This window comes from Lynx rufus, unplaced genomic scaffold (genome assembly GCF_022079265.1).
Source record: "Lynx rufus isolate CCGP_SWC_20201006 ecotype Redwood Valley unplaced genomic scaffold, mLynRuf1.p SCAF_17, whole genome shotgun sequence".
Lineage (NCBI taxonomy): Eukaryota > Metazoa > Chordata > Mammalia > Carnivora > Felidae > Lynx > Lynx rufus.
In genome coordinates this window covers 34,126,731-34,143,023 of record NW_025814831.1, presented here as the reverse complement: position 1 = coordinate 34,143,023, position 16,293 = coordinate 34,126,731, and the positions used below count along the sequence as shown (strand labels likewise).

The 16,293-nt window shown below is 42.6% G+C and overlaps 1 protein-coding gene across 2 annotated transcripts in view; it reads left to right on the top strand.

Moving 5' to 3' along the window:
• Positions 1-15,183, top strand: part of RAD51B (RAD51 paralog B) — a 576,579-nt gene extending 561,396 nt beyond the window's left edge. For both annotated transcript variants that reach the window (XM_047079459.1, XM_047079460.1), the window contains 2 exons: positions 4,830-4,908; positions 14,677-15,183. In XM_047079459.1, coding sequence (XP_046935415.1) covers positions 4,830-4,908; positions 14,677-14,693 — 96 coding nt within the window. In that variant the 3' untranslated portion in view covers positions 14,694-15,183. The remainder of the gene's footprint in view (positions 1-4,829; positions 4,909-14,676) is intronic.
• Positions 15,184-16,293: the final 1,110 nt, after the last annotated feature.

Below are 16,293 nucleotides of genomic sequence, written 5' to 3'. Positions count from 1 at the left end.
CACTTTTTTCCTGAAATCTGTTGGGCTAGAAAATGAATTTACTCTTCTCCTCTCTAATATGTAACACTAAAGAATCTTCAGATCAGAAAACTCATATTGAAAGAAAGAAAGAAAGAAAGAAAGAAAGAAAGAAAGAAAGAGAAAGAAAGAAAGAAAGAAAGGAGGGAAGAAGAGAGGGAGGGAAGAAGAGAGGGAGAGAAGTATGGAGGAAGGAAGGAAGAGAGAGGGAAAGAAAGAAAAGAAAAAAGGAAGAATGAAAGGAAGGAAAGGAAGAAAGAAAACTATTAAAAGCAAACACACCTTCACCCCACTTCACCCTTCACTTCCAGTTGTTCTTCTGTTTGTCAGTTTCTCTTTTGGAATTTAGGCTCCAATCCAAACACATCGCACCCAGTATGATTTGTTGAATGAGAAGACCATCACTTCTCTTGTTCCAGATACTGTGTCTCCACTAATACAACCTGAGACCATGCTAGATTTTTGTGAACCACATTTCACAACCAACTTGTATTGAACTATAGTTAACTAACACTCCTAATCCATTTTCTGAATGCTATTCTGTAAGCCATTCTGTAACCAGTAGTTGGTCCATTGTATTCAAGGACAGGGCCTTACATACATTTTAATAAAATTTCATTCTGAAAAATTTGTAGGATTTGTCCCAACCTTCTAGTCAAACTGAGATTTGTTTTGTTATTATGATTGTCTAATCCAATATAACGACTCTTTGCATTTTTTGTCTTCTGTTACCACATTCAGCATCCCATCAATAGGTTTAATTACATGATCCACAAGTCCAAATGTCACCTTTTTAGTAAGGTCTTCTTTTAATACTCTATTTAAAATTGACCCTCTCCTCAGTTCCAATACACTTCCTATACTCTTTCTCTGCCTTTTTTCCCTCCATTGCATGCATAATCATTTAATATACCATATATTCTACTCATTTTATTTATTATCTTTTTTGTCCTTTAGAATATAAACTCCATTAGGGTGGCAATTTGGGGCAGTTCTGTTCCATGGTGGATCCCATATTTGTTGTATGGATGGGGTTGAGGACATCAGTGTCCTTGTCCAGGTCAGTGAGAATGCTGAACATGGACAAGACCAAGGCTAGAATCCAATGCATTCTACTAGAGGTTGCTATTGATCTTCGTGTCACTTACAAACCCACTTAATGGTATTGGCATCCAGCCCAACTTGTCTTTATCCCAGAAGGATATTGAGAATTTGTTACATTTTTTTGCAGAAAATCAGGTATTTCATGTTGGTGGTAACCCTCAGATCTATCAATCTGGAAGTTCTTTCCAAAAAAAAGGAAGTGCGATTCATCTGACACAACTGATCGCTTCCTCTTTCTAACTGCATACAAATCATCCTTTTGATGACCGATTTTAAACCCTGCTCAGGAAGGACAGGGCATTTATCAATGACCTGTCCAAAGTCCATAATTCCCTGGAAGGGAGGTCTTTCCAGGTGTGAGGTCCCTCCAGGTGAATGTCTCTTGGCTTATTCACAGTGGGCATGTGCTCCCTAGGAGTGGAAGTGTTCAAATGATGGAGGTAACACCACTGACCCACTGACCCATAGCCTTAGATCCTGTTTGTTGTGCTGCATTGGAATATCTTATTTTTTTCCCTTAGTGTCAGATTTTTAGTCTATAAAGTAAAAATGGTTAATATGATTTTCAAAAATATAGTATGATACTTTATTGATTACTATTTATTTATACCCTTTTGGTTTCATGTGCAATTATGCAGACAAGAAAGATCTGAGGTTTGGGATATGTTTAATTTACTTCTATTGCTCTTTGATCTAAAGGATTTATATTTCTTGTCTCCATTTCCTTTTTTTCCCATTCTTTCTGATACAACTGTGGTTGAGGGCCTTGTCATCTCAGCCCTGAATTATCACAATAGCTTTCTAATTGGCTCCAGGACTCCTGTCTCTTGCTTCTTCATCTTAGATTCTTCAGTCGGGCTAATTTCCTGGAACCCAGCTGTTCAAAATGCGGTCTATGGACCACAGCATCAGCATCTCCTAGGAGCTTGCTAGAAATGCAGATTATCAGGCCCTACTGAATGAGAAATTGCATGTCAACAAAACCTGTAGGTGACTCATACATACATACATTGAAGTTTGAGAAGTACTATCTTCTTTTCTGTCATGCCCTTCTCCTGCCATTGGGCATCCATAAACTTCACATTGAACCGTCCCTAAACTAACTCTGTCAGAAAGGTTCCACCTAATTTTCAGGTGAGGTGTGTTGACATGAAGATGCTAATGCCCACCTATACGATCTACTCATTGGGTCTAAGAATGATGAGCAAATTTATTTACATAACTCTAGAGCAGTAGTAAAGCAGTAGTGAATTACTGAGATTTAACTTGAGTTGAATTCTTCTGGTATAAGTAAAGTATTTTAGGAGCACCTGGGTGGCTCAGTCGGTTGAGCGTCCAACTTCGGCTCAGGTCATGATCTTGCAGTTCGTGAGTTTGAGCTCCGCGTCGGGCTCTGTGCTGACAGCTCAGAGCCTAGAGCCTGCTTCAGATTCTGTGTCTCCCTCTCTCTCTGCCCCTTCCCTCTCATGCTCTGTCTCTCCTTGTCTCTCAAAAATGAATAAACATTAAAAAAAAAGTAAAGTATTTTGATTTTTGATGAGTGAAAAGTAAGGAGTACTTGGGAAGCATATGGGACGAGTTGATTGGAAATGTTTTTCTTAGTTTGGCTCAGTGACAGGAATTTTAATATACTTAATTTGATCTTCACAATAATCCCACTTAGGTGGGTGTTATTATCCCCATTTTACATGTGAGGAAACTGAGAATCAAAAAGGTTAGGTTGTGCAGAACCACGGTATTGGTTAGAATTCAGGCTACAAACACCATAGTAACAAAGACATTTGGAAACTCAGTGGTTCAGACAAGTGGCTCTGTCCTGAGATGGACAGGTGATCCCAGGTGGGAAGCACTGATGCTTTGTGAGGTCACTCAGCTTCCTGCTCCCAAGTTGCTTCATCATCTCCCAGGATGTCCACCTCCATGTAGTTGAAGCCAGTTCCTGCCCTTGGGAACAGGGAAAGGGAAGGTGGAGAGCACACAATGATTTAATGAAAACATTAGTTTTCAAAACATTGGAAGTGTTACCTGTCACTTGTACTCACAGACTGTTAGTCAAAGCTTGATCACATGGTCACACCCCCCAGTTGCAAAAGTGGCAGAGAAGTGTTGAAACCTGGGGAGTTATTAACTAAACAGAAGAAGAGGGGGTGGCTATTAGGGGAAAATTGGAGGTCTTATAATAGGCACCATGCTGATTAGGGGAAGAGCCTAGATTCAAACTCTATGACTACAACCTATGATCTTTCCACCACATTATACCACCAGAGTTGACAATCAGTAAATGTTTGCTGTATTGAGATAAATTGAGAAATTACATTTAAGCCTTTTGGTGATTTGAAACTACTTCTTCCTTCTCTCTTGCCTCCCTGATTACCTAAGTGGCTCTGTGTCACACTATCCCTATCTTTGATGATGTTAATTTGTAAAGCAGGAAACTGGTCTTCATCTTCCTTCAAGAGAAATGTCATAGAGGTTCAGTGGAACCCTATGAAGTATGAGAATAGGTGTTAATGATAATACTTTTTTAATGACCAAATGACTATCCCTTTTATTTTTTATTATTTTTATTTTTCTTAACTTTATTTATTTATTTTGAGAGAGAAAGAGTGTGCAAGCAGGGGAGGGGGCCAAGAGAGAGGGAGACAGAATCCCAAGGAGGCTCTACATGTCAGCACAGGGCCTGACATAGAGCTCAATCCCACAAATGATGAGATCGTGACCTGAGCCGAGATCATGATCTGAAACACTTGACTCACTGAGCCACACAGGCACCCCATGACTATCCCTTTTAAAGTAGGTATTTTGTTAGGAGAAAGCCATTGCTCAAAATATTTGTTGATATTTTGTGTTGGCTGGTATATCATTCAACTCTTGCTGCAGTGATGCTTCATGACAACACCACCAAAATCTCAGAGGCATAGAGTAATAAGCACTTAACTAATGTGTATGTGGTTCTCTTGGGGGTCAGCAATGTGGACTGGGTGTGGCTGGCCAGCACTGCACCAGGTGTCTCTCAACCTCCTTCTGAGATAGCCGGTTAGCTTGGACATATTTTTCTCTCACAGTAGCAGAAGCATAAGAGAGCAAGGGGAGATATGTGAGGCTTCTCGAAGCCTAGGCAAAAAACCTGTTAGCCAAAGCAAGTCATATGGGCAAATCCTCAGTCCAGGGAAATACCTACACCTTAAGCAAGAGGAAATGTAGTTACAGGGCAAATGGCATGAATACAGAATTGGTAAAGAGCTGGGGCCAATAAAGCAAATTATCATGGCTTTGCTTTTACCAAGTTATTGTGAATATTTATAATGATAGTAAATCTTTATCTTTTAAGGGTAGCTTTGAATTTCTTTTTAGAAAAATAGCTAAATTTATGAATAAGATTAGAGAATCAGTCTAGGTTTATCTTTGGGCAAAAAGGTAGCTGTTAAAGCATGAGGCATAAAATAAGGAAACATTTCTAAAGGAACTGGTCAAGAATATGGCATTCAGGGGCAGAATAGTTGGGATAAATGTACAGCCCTCCAAAGTGATCAGCTGATTGAAGGAATAACACTGGTTTGGTTCTAAAATAATTTTTTTAAATAAACTTTATGGCTTGTAGTCACATGTTACCGCTTTGTCTCAAAGTGGGAAGGGGAGTGAACAGAGGTTCATCTCTGATATGATACCCCTTTGACTAACTCTGGGAAAATATGCTTTATGTGCAGATTCTCATTGCCAAGTCCCCTCTGGCTCCCTTCACCTCATTTGCTTATACCATCCAGAAGGAAGGCCTGGTTCTTCAAGGTAAGATCCTTGATTAAGCCATTTCTTTAAGCTGATTATGCTCACTGCTGCCTACCACTGGTGATAATTACTGCCATGCTCCTGATAGAAGCTGCTTCAGGGCAGAATCAAAGGCCAAGATGAATTCACCAATGATATTTATCCTGATGAGATCAAAAGAGATTGATAATTGTGGCAAGAACGTAACAGAAGGTGGAGGTGAGGCTGAGGGAAAACTAGAGAATTTCCTAATAGAGTGAGGCAAAGAATGAGAGTTAAAGCACTAATCTAGGAACTGCCAACAGCTGGTGCTCTTTGCAGACCCTGTGGAGTGAGGAACCAGACAGTAAGCCTCTGATGAGAGTGTGGAGGACCCAGCATTGCCTCAGAGCCCTCTTGCTTACCAAACTGAAAAACCGTCTGGTCTGGCAGCCTGGGAGACACTTTGTCATGGCTCCTTGGCCACTACTTTCTCGGCTCCTTTCTGGTTACTCCATTTCATTTCCCTTTACTCAAGTCCCGACTGGGGACCAGGCCTTGCTGACCTGTACCATGTGACACGGGCCTAGGACTTAGAAGGAGCTGAGTTCTGGCTCACAATAGAGCGCCCCACGGCCACAGCCTGGAGCTCACTGATGTACAGTGGTGGTTCCCAGATGCTGGGTCTTCTGGTGATTGCAGGTCTGTCCAGAAAATAATGAACATGAGAGGCAAACTCAAACACTGTTGAACTTAGCCCACAGGGCCAGTTGTCCAAAGCTGCTTTGTAGATTGAGAACGGTCTCCACCGAAGACTGAGGACACACATCTGCCCCCCACTGCCAGGCAGGAGGCAGGTCCACAGAATGCATAGGTGAACATCTATGCCAAAGCCCAGTGGAACATACTGTCATTGCTGTCTGTAGGAGGAATATCCACCCTTTAGGATTTTGTAAGTCGAGTACTTTCCCCAGGTTGATGAAACAGGGTGAGTCCTTAGAATATTCCCATGGAGACACATTGCATAGCAAAGATCTAGCAGGAATTTTGTGGGGCGGGCTGGAGGGCTCATGCTTTTGGACCGAGGAGCAGGCTGCAGCCTCCCCTTTCCTTCCCCTTCTAAAACGTCCGCTTCTTAATGGACCCGGAAAGCAGCTTGTTTGTTTGGTGCAGCTGAGCTCCACAGCAGGGACTCGGGTCCAGGGAAATTTGGGGTAAGAACTATTGACCTTTGGCTCTTAGCCTTTGACTTATGGTATCCAAGTTCCTTGGTAAATATTTTTTTTACAATTGCAAATATTGTTTTCTGACAAAGAAGCAGAGATTTTAAGACCAGATTAAGCAAAGCAAACAGCAGGCCCCTTTGTTACGTACTCTCTAAGGGTGTATAACTAATAAGCAATCAGAAAGCTGAACTCTTATTTACCCAGTACACAGTGTGGCTTTTGGCTCTTCGTTTTTAGAGGCTTTCTTAAAAGATTAGAAATCAACTAAATAGCAAATTTAAATGAAGATTTTAAGAAGTTCTATGGAAGATTACAAGGCAATGTCAGGAGGAAAAGAGGCAGTTTTGCCCAGATGGCTTGTATTCAGAGCCTTGATATCGTGCCTATATCTTGATCACTGGGCAGTTTGGTAAACAGCATCTCTAAGCCTGACCTAATTTGGATAATTTTTAGGATAATATTTGTGAGAACAAGATTCACAGAGTTGCTTCTGAGCCTCATTGCTAAGATCATGATTTTGACAGGAAATAGAAAGTTGTTTAGAGAGAGGCTAGAAATGAATTGGTAGAGGTTGAAAATTGGCAAAGAAAGACTATTAGAAAAAGTTGGAAAACAAAGGAGAAAGGAGGCTGACCTATAGCTATGTGTCCCAGAGAGAGAAAAATTAAGGGAAGAGTACGATGATGTAGGAACCCCAACCAATAAATAAAAATGTCTGGGAGACTTCAGTGCCTCACCTGGTTGCTTTTAAAGATTTTTCTCCATCCCCTGCCCCAGCTACGTATCCCTCTCTGAGCTTTTCTGAGGCAGCAGAACCCTTCTGCCCCTAGCAGTAATGCCACTGAATACAGACCTCTGGGGACTCCCTCCCCAATAGCTATGTGCTCCCAAGGCTTTGGGAACACAAGAAAGAGCTCTGGTCCTAAGAAAACAATGCAGATCCCTCCTCTAGTGGAGAGACCCCTTGGATTTCTGTTCTAGCTCTGGTGTAATCTTGAGAAAATCTCTGGCACCCCAGTTTTGTCCGCTTAAAAATGACAATGTTGACCTTGATTCAGCACTTTGCAAACTGTGTTGCAACCCATTGGTGGGTCGTGAAATGAAATTAATGAGTCACAACCAGAATTTTTAAAAATGAAATAGAGGAGAATTTTAAAAATCACAGATTATATCACACATATTGCATTGTTTCATGGCATATTTCTTGGGTGACTGTGTGTGTGCATAATGAGTTTGTGTATGGAGGTTGCAGTGCAAAATATTTTTCTTCCTTGGAGTGTAGTCATCGGCCTGGGTGATCTCCACAGGCCTTAACCCTTCAGCTTATCTGATTCTCCTCGGTGATGGTGTACTTATCATCCCTTAGCTCAGTAGAGTTGTACCTTGAGATCTCCATACACCAGAACATGAAAGCTTATTTTCCCCCCTACTCTTACCAGATGACTGAACTAAAAAAAAAAAAAAAAAAAAAAAAGGCACCTCCATAATTCCCCAGGTTTAAGGCAAAGCAACTTTTGATTCCTGGGTGGTAACCTTGGAAAGATACCTGCAGCCAAAGTCGAGAAGCTTTCCTCGTGTGAGAGTTTGCTTTGGCATGCTAGCCCCAGGTTGGCATGGAGGTTGGTTGGTACCTAGTGCAGGGGATTTGAGGGGCAATACAATCCATGTCTGAGAGACACAGAGACGGAGAGGGGGAAAGGCTGGAAGAGTGAGGGCAGCTCCTATGGTACCAACTAAAAAAGGCACTTGGGGCTGGACGTTCAGTATTTGTTATACAGAGGCAGCCTGGAGTGGTGGGAAGGAACAGTCCATACAGGCTGCCCTTTTTCAGGTGGAGGGGGCTGTCAGTGAATGTGGGAATGATCCCTCACTGCCTTTTATCCCGTTAGCAAGTCCAAGATTCCTACCAGCCTGCTAACCAGGAGGTTTTATAATACCTGGAGAGCTCCTGTGTGCATGAGCAGAGGGAGGGAATAAAAGGTGAGGCCAGAATTCGATTTACCGGCTCCACAGGCCATTCCCCTTACCAGTTCCCAAGGATTAGGATGCTAAGAACAGCCGGCAACTGGGGGCCTTATACCCTTCCTGCCTTTTTGTTCCCTGGGATGGGAGGAACAATAAATCGGCAGGCTGGAGAGACTGAGGGGCCTGGTTAGAGATTTCTCAGGCTGCTTTTTGAAATACTTGAAGGAGCCAGTCTGTGCTATTGTTGTAGTAAAATAGAAAGCGGAACTATTCTCCTTTTGCAAAAAGAAAAAAAGAAAGAAAGAAAAGAAAAAGAAAAAAAAGAAAGAAAAGAAAAAGTGAAAGAAAACCCACCCTCCCAGCATCTTCAGGAGGCTGCCTGGCTCAGGCCATTACCATGGTAATACTGAGCTGTTTGCATCTTCTTTGTCTGTCCTGCACTTGTGGAGATCCTGGCCTCATGGTTGGGCTCAAGACCCTGAAAATAGTTGGCTTCAAAGGAGAGGGAGCTCGCAGCCACCAGCTTCCTGATGGTTCAGACTCTGAGAGGGGCAGGTCCCAGCAGAGGGAGAGTCAGCCCTTTTGTGCAACTTAAGTGGGAAAGGTGGAGGGCGTGGGGGTGACTCCCATTAATGCTTTTCTCCTCTTGCCCTGAGTTCAACATGAAATGCCCAGCACCCACTGGGGGGAAGAGCTTAGAGTTTTGGCTGGCTCACAGTAAGGCTAAGGGTGCCAGGGCCTAATGGAGAAAGGAAAGCAGGAGCTAGCTTTGGGAATCAGCCTTAATGGAGTGGACCCACAGAACCGCCTGGCTGCTGAAGGGAAAGGGGCATTTGCAGTGAACTCCAACCTGACCCATATTCTGCTCTGGTCATGTTCTTTGTTTCCCCAACAAGCCCCAAATGTTGTGCCCTGCAGATCACAGCTGGGACCCCTGGGCCTCTATGTCAGGCCAGGACTAAAGATTAAGATCCTGTAATTGAAAACAGCCAGACTGTGTTGCTGATGCTGCGGGAGGCCTAGGAAAAACCCAAGGCTGGTCTCTCCCAGAGCCGCCTTGGCCTTTGTGAGGCTCAGGGCAGTGGAGGCCTGCCAACTTAATAAGGAAGCCGGGCTGGCCTGGGAGAATGAAGAGGGGCTCCTTATTCACTCTTCCTTTGCCCTACTCTCTCCATTTCCTCAGGGATCTAGCGAGCATTTGAAAATCAAGTGCCAAGTTGTTAGGGACAGAAAATAATGCCTTAGTTTCTCAGTAGGGCAGAATTGTGGTTTTTATGTTGTTTTTTAAAAAATTAAAATGAGGTATGACAGGTTGAATTTGGATTCTGGTGCTATCTTCTGCTAGTTTAGTTCTGAATGAGCAGCATAAACCTTGGGATGGGGCTAAGGAATCTTAGGGGAGCCCAGGGCACCCTGAGATGGGTCCAGAGACAATTCTGCAAATGAAGCTAGTTTCCTGTTTTTCCAACCACCTACTTAGGGACTCAGAAGAAATCAGAAAACAATGAAACAATGATTTTTCTTAAGGGCTGGATAGCTATGTACCTCATCTTTCTTGTAAAATCAAGGAATGTTTGTTTGATCGCCTTTTGAAGCTTATTAGGAGAGGCATTAATCTCCCCTATTTGTTCCCTTGTCACAAAATTGGGTTGGATTCTTCCACCCCATTTTCTTAGACCCTCAGCCAACTGGGTGATTTATTAAAAAATTCTTTTCCCCCAAATACCACCATCTACATTCATCAGATTTCAGTTTGAATTAGTAACACATCTAAATGTTTTCTGCCTAGTGGACTCAAAGTGACCCAGAAGATTCTCAATCTATTTCCACCCAGGTATGGAGGTGTCTGCTTGGTAAATAGAACCCACACACCTGGCACAGCCTGGCATTCTTGTGGGAGCCTGGGCAGAGAGCCCTGGGATTCAATGGAGCAGAGAGAGCGAACTTCTCTCTCAGAGGTCACAGAGAAGAGGGCAGAGCAGGTCTGTCACATTGTCCCTGGGCTGCCAGGTGCCACTGCAGCCTCAAAAAGCTTGTGCAGGCCAAGGCATTGTCCTTCATGACTCCCACTTGCCTCTCAGGGAGGAACGTCCCCGGGGAAAATGAGGAAGCATGACCCTCTGCCAGTTCTCTCCTCTTTTTCAACATTTACTTCACATTCCCTGCTTCCATGGCAACTTCTCCCACCAACCCTCTGCTTTGTTTACTTTTTTAACTCTGGCTATTAGCTTCAAAGAGAGATTTTATTTTCCAAAAAAATATTTTTTTGGAAAATATTTCCAAAATAAAATATTTTAAATATGGAACAGGACAGAAAATAATAAAACCCATGACTTTAACACCCAGACTTAGCAAATGTTAAAATTTTGTCATATTTGTTCCAGTTTTTTTTTTTAATTATAGGGATAAAACTTGACAAAATTAAAAACCCCTTGTACCTATCCCTCCCTCACACTCTTTCACAGAAGTAGAAACTCTCCAGGGTTTGATACATATCCTTTCCCTTGTTCTGAAGAACTTTTCTACATGTATGTGAATCCAAATATGATACGATGATTTGTCTTGAGTGCATTCCAAGTCTGCATAAATGGTTTACTGGACACATCATTCCACAATTTGCTTTTGTCACTTAATGTCTTGTTTTTACAATTTTTCCACATTGATACACATGGATCATGTTCTTTTCCTTTAATGAGGTATCCGTATTCATTGTCTGAATATGCCACATTATCCATTCCCCTATTGATGGAAATCTCAATTATTTGTTAACTAAGTGAATTCTGTTACATGTGCTTCTTTGTGTGCTGGTGTGAGGGTTTCTCTAGGTATACATAAAAAGTGAAATGACTGGTCAGAGGGTATGCACACTTTAATCTTTACTATATATTCCCAAGTTGCTTTCCAAGGACATTTACCAATTTAAACTTCCTCTGGAGGTAGTGAACCAATTGCTACACAGCTGTGTGTAATTATAAGTTGGTTGTCATGTTTGCATGGGCAGTCTTCTCATGTATTCTCTGTGGATACCTCTTTTATCTCTGCCATTGGGGTATTATCTTTCCATAGTCTCTAGAGGTATCTTCTGCACAACATATGTGCTTTATGCATATACTTAGATGATTAGTTGACAAAAATTACTTTAATTCCTCCCAAAGCTATAACTATATATACGCTTTCAAGAATGAGAGATTTTAGTCTCATCCACTGCCCTTATTTTCAGGACAGCGGACTGAGTTCCAGAAAGGCAAAGTAGGGTTCACTACCTCAGAATTGGGTTTGTAGCCCTTCACAAGTACTCAGGGCTCCTAAGATTTTATAAAATCAGAAATGGGGTGGAGCCTCTCATCTTCCATCATGGCAGCCCTTCTGGCAACTTATCTTTCAGGCTTCATGAGCCTCTGTTGGAATATTCCACTCCTGTCCTGAACCTTGAATCTTGAAATCCTAAGCTAAGATGGATCAGTCACTCTATTGTAAGCAATCCCTCAAGAAAGTTCCTGAGTTGGGTTATAAGTTTGGCTGGGTGGAATCATAATACAAATTAACAGTGTCCACTTAATATAAATCAAAAGTAGAGGTTTACTGCTTTCTCACATAGCATTGCAGAGGAAAACAGTCCAGAACTAGTATAGCAGCTCATTCCATGTATTTGTCCAGGGACCCAGGCTCTTAGCTTGTTGCCCCATCACACCTAGGATGTTGCCTTCATGGTTGTCATGGTCTACAATGGCTCAGCATCATTACCTCCAACCAGGTAGCAGAATTTGTATGAGGTAGAAAATGATGATGAAAGGAAAGGGTATCCTCCTTCTTTTAAGGATATTAACCAGAAGTTACACACATTATTCCTGCTTATATCATGTTGGCCAATCTGTAAATATATGAGAAGAAAGACTGGAAAATTATAGTTGTTTATCTGGGGACCATGTGCCTAGCTAAATTTTGGGAGTTCTTTTACCTTGAGAGAGAAGGGGAGATGAATATTCAGTGACACATCCTTTTCAGAGGAGCCCAGTTGCAGAGATTAGACCACAGGGTACAATAGTACAGACCCTAGGGCTGGGCTTGTAGCATAATGTTGAAATGCAGCATAAATATGGTATTGTAAACGTTATATATTAAAAATACTAATAGTACCCTCTTTGGTAGAGTCTAGAACAGAGAAGTAGGGTATCACAATTAGTAATGCCACCAAGGATCAGCACCAAAAATTTTGGTCCTCCACCCAAAACAAAATCTCTCTCAAGCAGAAACTTTAGTATGTGCTAGTATGCACTCTGCAAGAAAGATACTTGAACAAGAGCTACTTGTGCTTATAGCACAAAGCAGGGTATGAATTTGGGTCCAAAGTCATAGACTAAACACATTTTTTCCCCAAAAATGTTTTTTCCTGTCTCCACATTTTTTAAAACATGGAACAAAATGTCAGTTGGAATAAGATTATATTAAAAAACTTTATTTCAAGGCCTGGACTATAGTTAGCCTGGATCCACACTCCTCTTTTAGAACCTGGAAGCTATTTGGCTATCTTTGCATAGCTAACAATTTGCATTTGTGAAAATGCCCAGGTAATAATACCAAAAGATGTTAAATCAATTCAGGTTGTTGATTTTCTTTGAAAACTTCTTCCAAAAGGACTTGGTGTTCTTTCTGGAATATGACTTAAGCTCCATTTTAGTGAGTTCAGTTCAGCAGGTATTTGTTGAGGTATCTATTGTTTGTAAACCATGGTGCTCAGAGGATATAAGACTAGGGGGAAAATCCTCCCTCTCTTTTAGTAGCTCAAAATCTAGTTAGCTCAAAAACAAAGTAAGTTTAATCAAAGGCAAACTGTGGCACCTATTATCGAGGTTCTAACAATGTGATATGTTTAAAAGAAATAGAATTGGGGTGCCTGCTGCATGGCTCAGTCAGTTAAGCATCCAACTTGGGCTCAGGTCATAATCTCACGGTTTGTGAGTTCAAGCCCCACATAGGACTCTCTGATGTCAGCACAGAGCCTGCTTCAGATCCCCTGTCCTCCTCTCTCTCTGCCCTGCCCCTACTTGCACTATCTCTCTCTCAAAAAAAACATAGACATTAAAAAAAAAAAAAAGGAGATAGAATCATTTCAAATAGGATGACTGAGGAAGGTTCCTGAGGGTAGGAGAGTAGGGTTCCTGAGAGTTGAACTGGACATCATCCTGTGAATACTGATGAAAATGGCTTTCCATTGTCTTTTAATAGAGGCCAGTTTCTTTTGCTGTTTGAGGATAGATCTGGGGACCCTGGGGAATGCTGATTAGTGCCATGTGACTAATGTTGAATCATGCTGACTAATGTGCTCTAAATGGATTGATTCAATAATAAAGGGAATGTTGAGAGTCAAGAGTTCAGATCCTGAATTTCACCATGTGATGAAATGTAAATCCCTTAGCTTCAGTACTTCATTTTTTGGTCAATTAAAATGTGCTCATGATGAGAATCTAACAAGTCACCTTGACTAGAAAGTACTTTACAAACCTCAAGGAGAACAGAAATGCTTAACAACAACTCCCAGGACAGGCTTGTGCAATCGTGGGTTATTCATCGCCCATACAGAATCGGAACATCCATCACATGCCGCTCCCCAGCCATGCGAAACTTCTACTTCCTCACACATGCCACAAGAACTGACAAACAGTACATTGCACTCACAAAAACTGACAAATAGAGGAGCTTTTGAAAAATCTTCCCATCTACCTACTGGGGCGGCTGTATTTTTCTACAACAAATGTCACCACAGAACTAAGAGCTTGCCTTGCACACACAGCTTTTTCTCTCTTTTGACATCTCCCCAGCTAGACTGCTTGAGAACGTGGCCTTCCGTGTCCAGATGTTTACTGAATTCTGAAGGCCCCCCAAAGGGCCCAAGTTCTTTTGTTGCCCTCCAAATCACTTCCCACAGAGACTGACCGATGTCCTGAAGGAGCCCTTCAATAGGGAGGATAAATGGAGGCAGATGAAGACATGACCCCCTGAGGCTCACCCACGTCCACGCTAACAAAGGGTCTGAGGCACAACCTTGTAAGGAGCATTTTGGTCAGCAGCGTCCCTTCGAGAGGCCACATCTCCCCCACAGGGCTGCTTTCAATGGCTACCATCACAGTGGAAGCACTGGGCATTTGTTAAGGGCTGAGGTTTGCTAGGTGCAGCACAAAACATCTAAATCATGGTCCCCTGTCTTTGTGAGGGCTTCCTGGCTACTGATGGCAACTGGCTTTCTCAGGGGAAACTTGAGAGTGAGTGGAAGAAGCTGAAGAGGGGCTCCCACTTCTCTGGATGACCTCTTCCCACCCAGCCCAGAGAGGGCTTTTGTCTGTAGCCATCAGCAGTCAAGCCAGGGCTGCGGGACCTTACCCCACCCCGATGCTGTGTTTCTGGGTATCCCTGGTTTGTGAGGCTGTTGGCTCCCTAGGTAATAGACAGGTATGTATGTAAGAGGAATACAGCTGGAAGGAAAGTTTTGTTTAGACTACTAGTGAGAAGTTCGTGCATTTCATGACAACACAGTTTTGTTTTGTTTTGTTTTGTTTTGTTTTTTTCAAACTGACTTTCTCTCCCTCTCTCTTTTTTTTTTTTTTTTTTTTTTCTCCTTTAGGCCAACAGAGGCCATAAGGGACACTATGACCTTTGTCTAGAGCTGATGGGGGCACGATTTGTGAAATGAAACAGGATGGTGCTGCTTGGAAGAAGGACAGGAAGCCAGCATAATGGGGATTAATTAGTTGATTGATGTTGATACGGTAACAGATTTGCCCCCATACCCTTGAGCCAGCCATCTCAGACCTAGCAGGGAAGGTGAGGATGAAGAAGCCTTTGTTCAGGTCTCTAGATGCATAGGGCTGAAGGCTTTGCGCCATGGGATGTCAACAGCCGTAATAATAATAATTTGCACTTATATAGCACCTTTCAACCAGGCACCTCAAAGCGGTTTAGCCACGTTAATTAATTAAAGCCCACAATCCCCCTGGGGAGAGGAGGAGGATGACTAACAGGATTTGTAATTACAGGAGGGAACATTTCCGAATAAAGTATTGTCCACCATGTAAAAAGAGTGGGTGTAAAGGAATTGGGGTCTCCAAAGAGTAACTGATTCAGAAGTGAAATCATGGAAAGATGGGGAGGCTGGGGGCGGGCATGGGGGTGGGGGTCTGCTCTTGTGTCAGAGGGAGGTCAATGGGCTCAGAATTCACTGACAGGTTCGGATCCAACTGAGAAGCGGAACATGTATGGTATTAGTGGCATTTGGAAGGTCATTAGTGGCACAACCATTGTGGTGTAAATTCAAGTTTCACTAGTATATTGTGTATAGCCTTGCAGAACAAAGAGTGAGATTCATGCAGTATTTAATAAAGGATGAAATGAGTTCTTTGGATTTAAAGCCCAAAGCTGGGCCAGTCAATTAGCAAATAAACCAATTGGTGACCCATAGGATAATTTAGTTGTTTCCAGCAGAACACCCAGCCTAAGCCCTCCTACTGTCATGAAGTTTCCAACCAAAGCTTCAAGGCTAGGTTCAGTACAAGGCCTTGAGGCTACGACTCCTTCAAAGCCAGGCATCAAATCTTCCCGCCTTTGGCATGGGTACCTCTCTCTCTCTCTCTCTCTCTCTCTCTCTCTTTTTATTATTGTCTACTTATTTTTGAGAGAGAGAGAGAGAGAGAGAGAGACAGCATGAGCCAAGGAGGGACAGAGAGAGAGGGAGACACAGAATCTGAAGCAGTCTCCAGGCTCTGAGCTGTCAGCACAGAGCCCAACACGGGGCTCGAACTCACGAACCGCTAACTCATGACCTCAGCCGAAGTCAGACACTTAACTGACTGAGCCACCCACGTGCCCCAGCATAGGGACCTCTCTTACCCAAGTTGTTAGTGACCCCCCAAGCTGTCCTCTATAGAATCATTTTGTACCTGCTCCCCCTCCAGAGGTTTTTAAATGCTTTGGAGTCTACAGTCAAGTCATCCTATCTCATGTTTCCTGTCAGTGCCCACCAGAATGCTGTGCACCAAGTAGGTACAGATCAGTGAAGAATAACTGAATGACTGTCTTTGAACAACTTAGTATTTGTTGAGTACATACCAAGTGCTAGGGTGAAGCTCACAAGAGCAGGATATGTGTCTCGTCCTCGAGAACTATATTGTAAGGTATGGAAAAGACTCATATCCTACTAACTCATATACTATAAAACAGAATAAAATGAAATGACATGATAGAT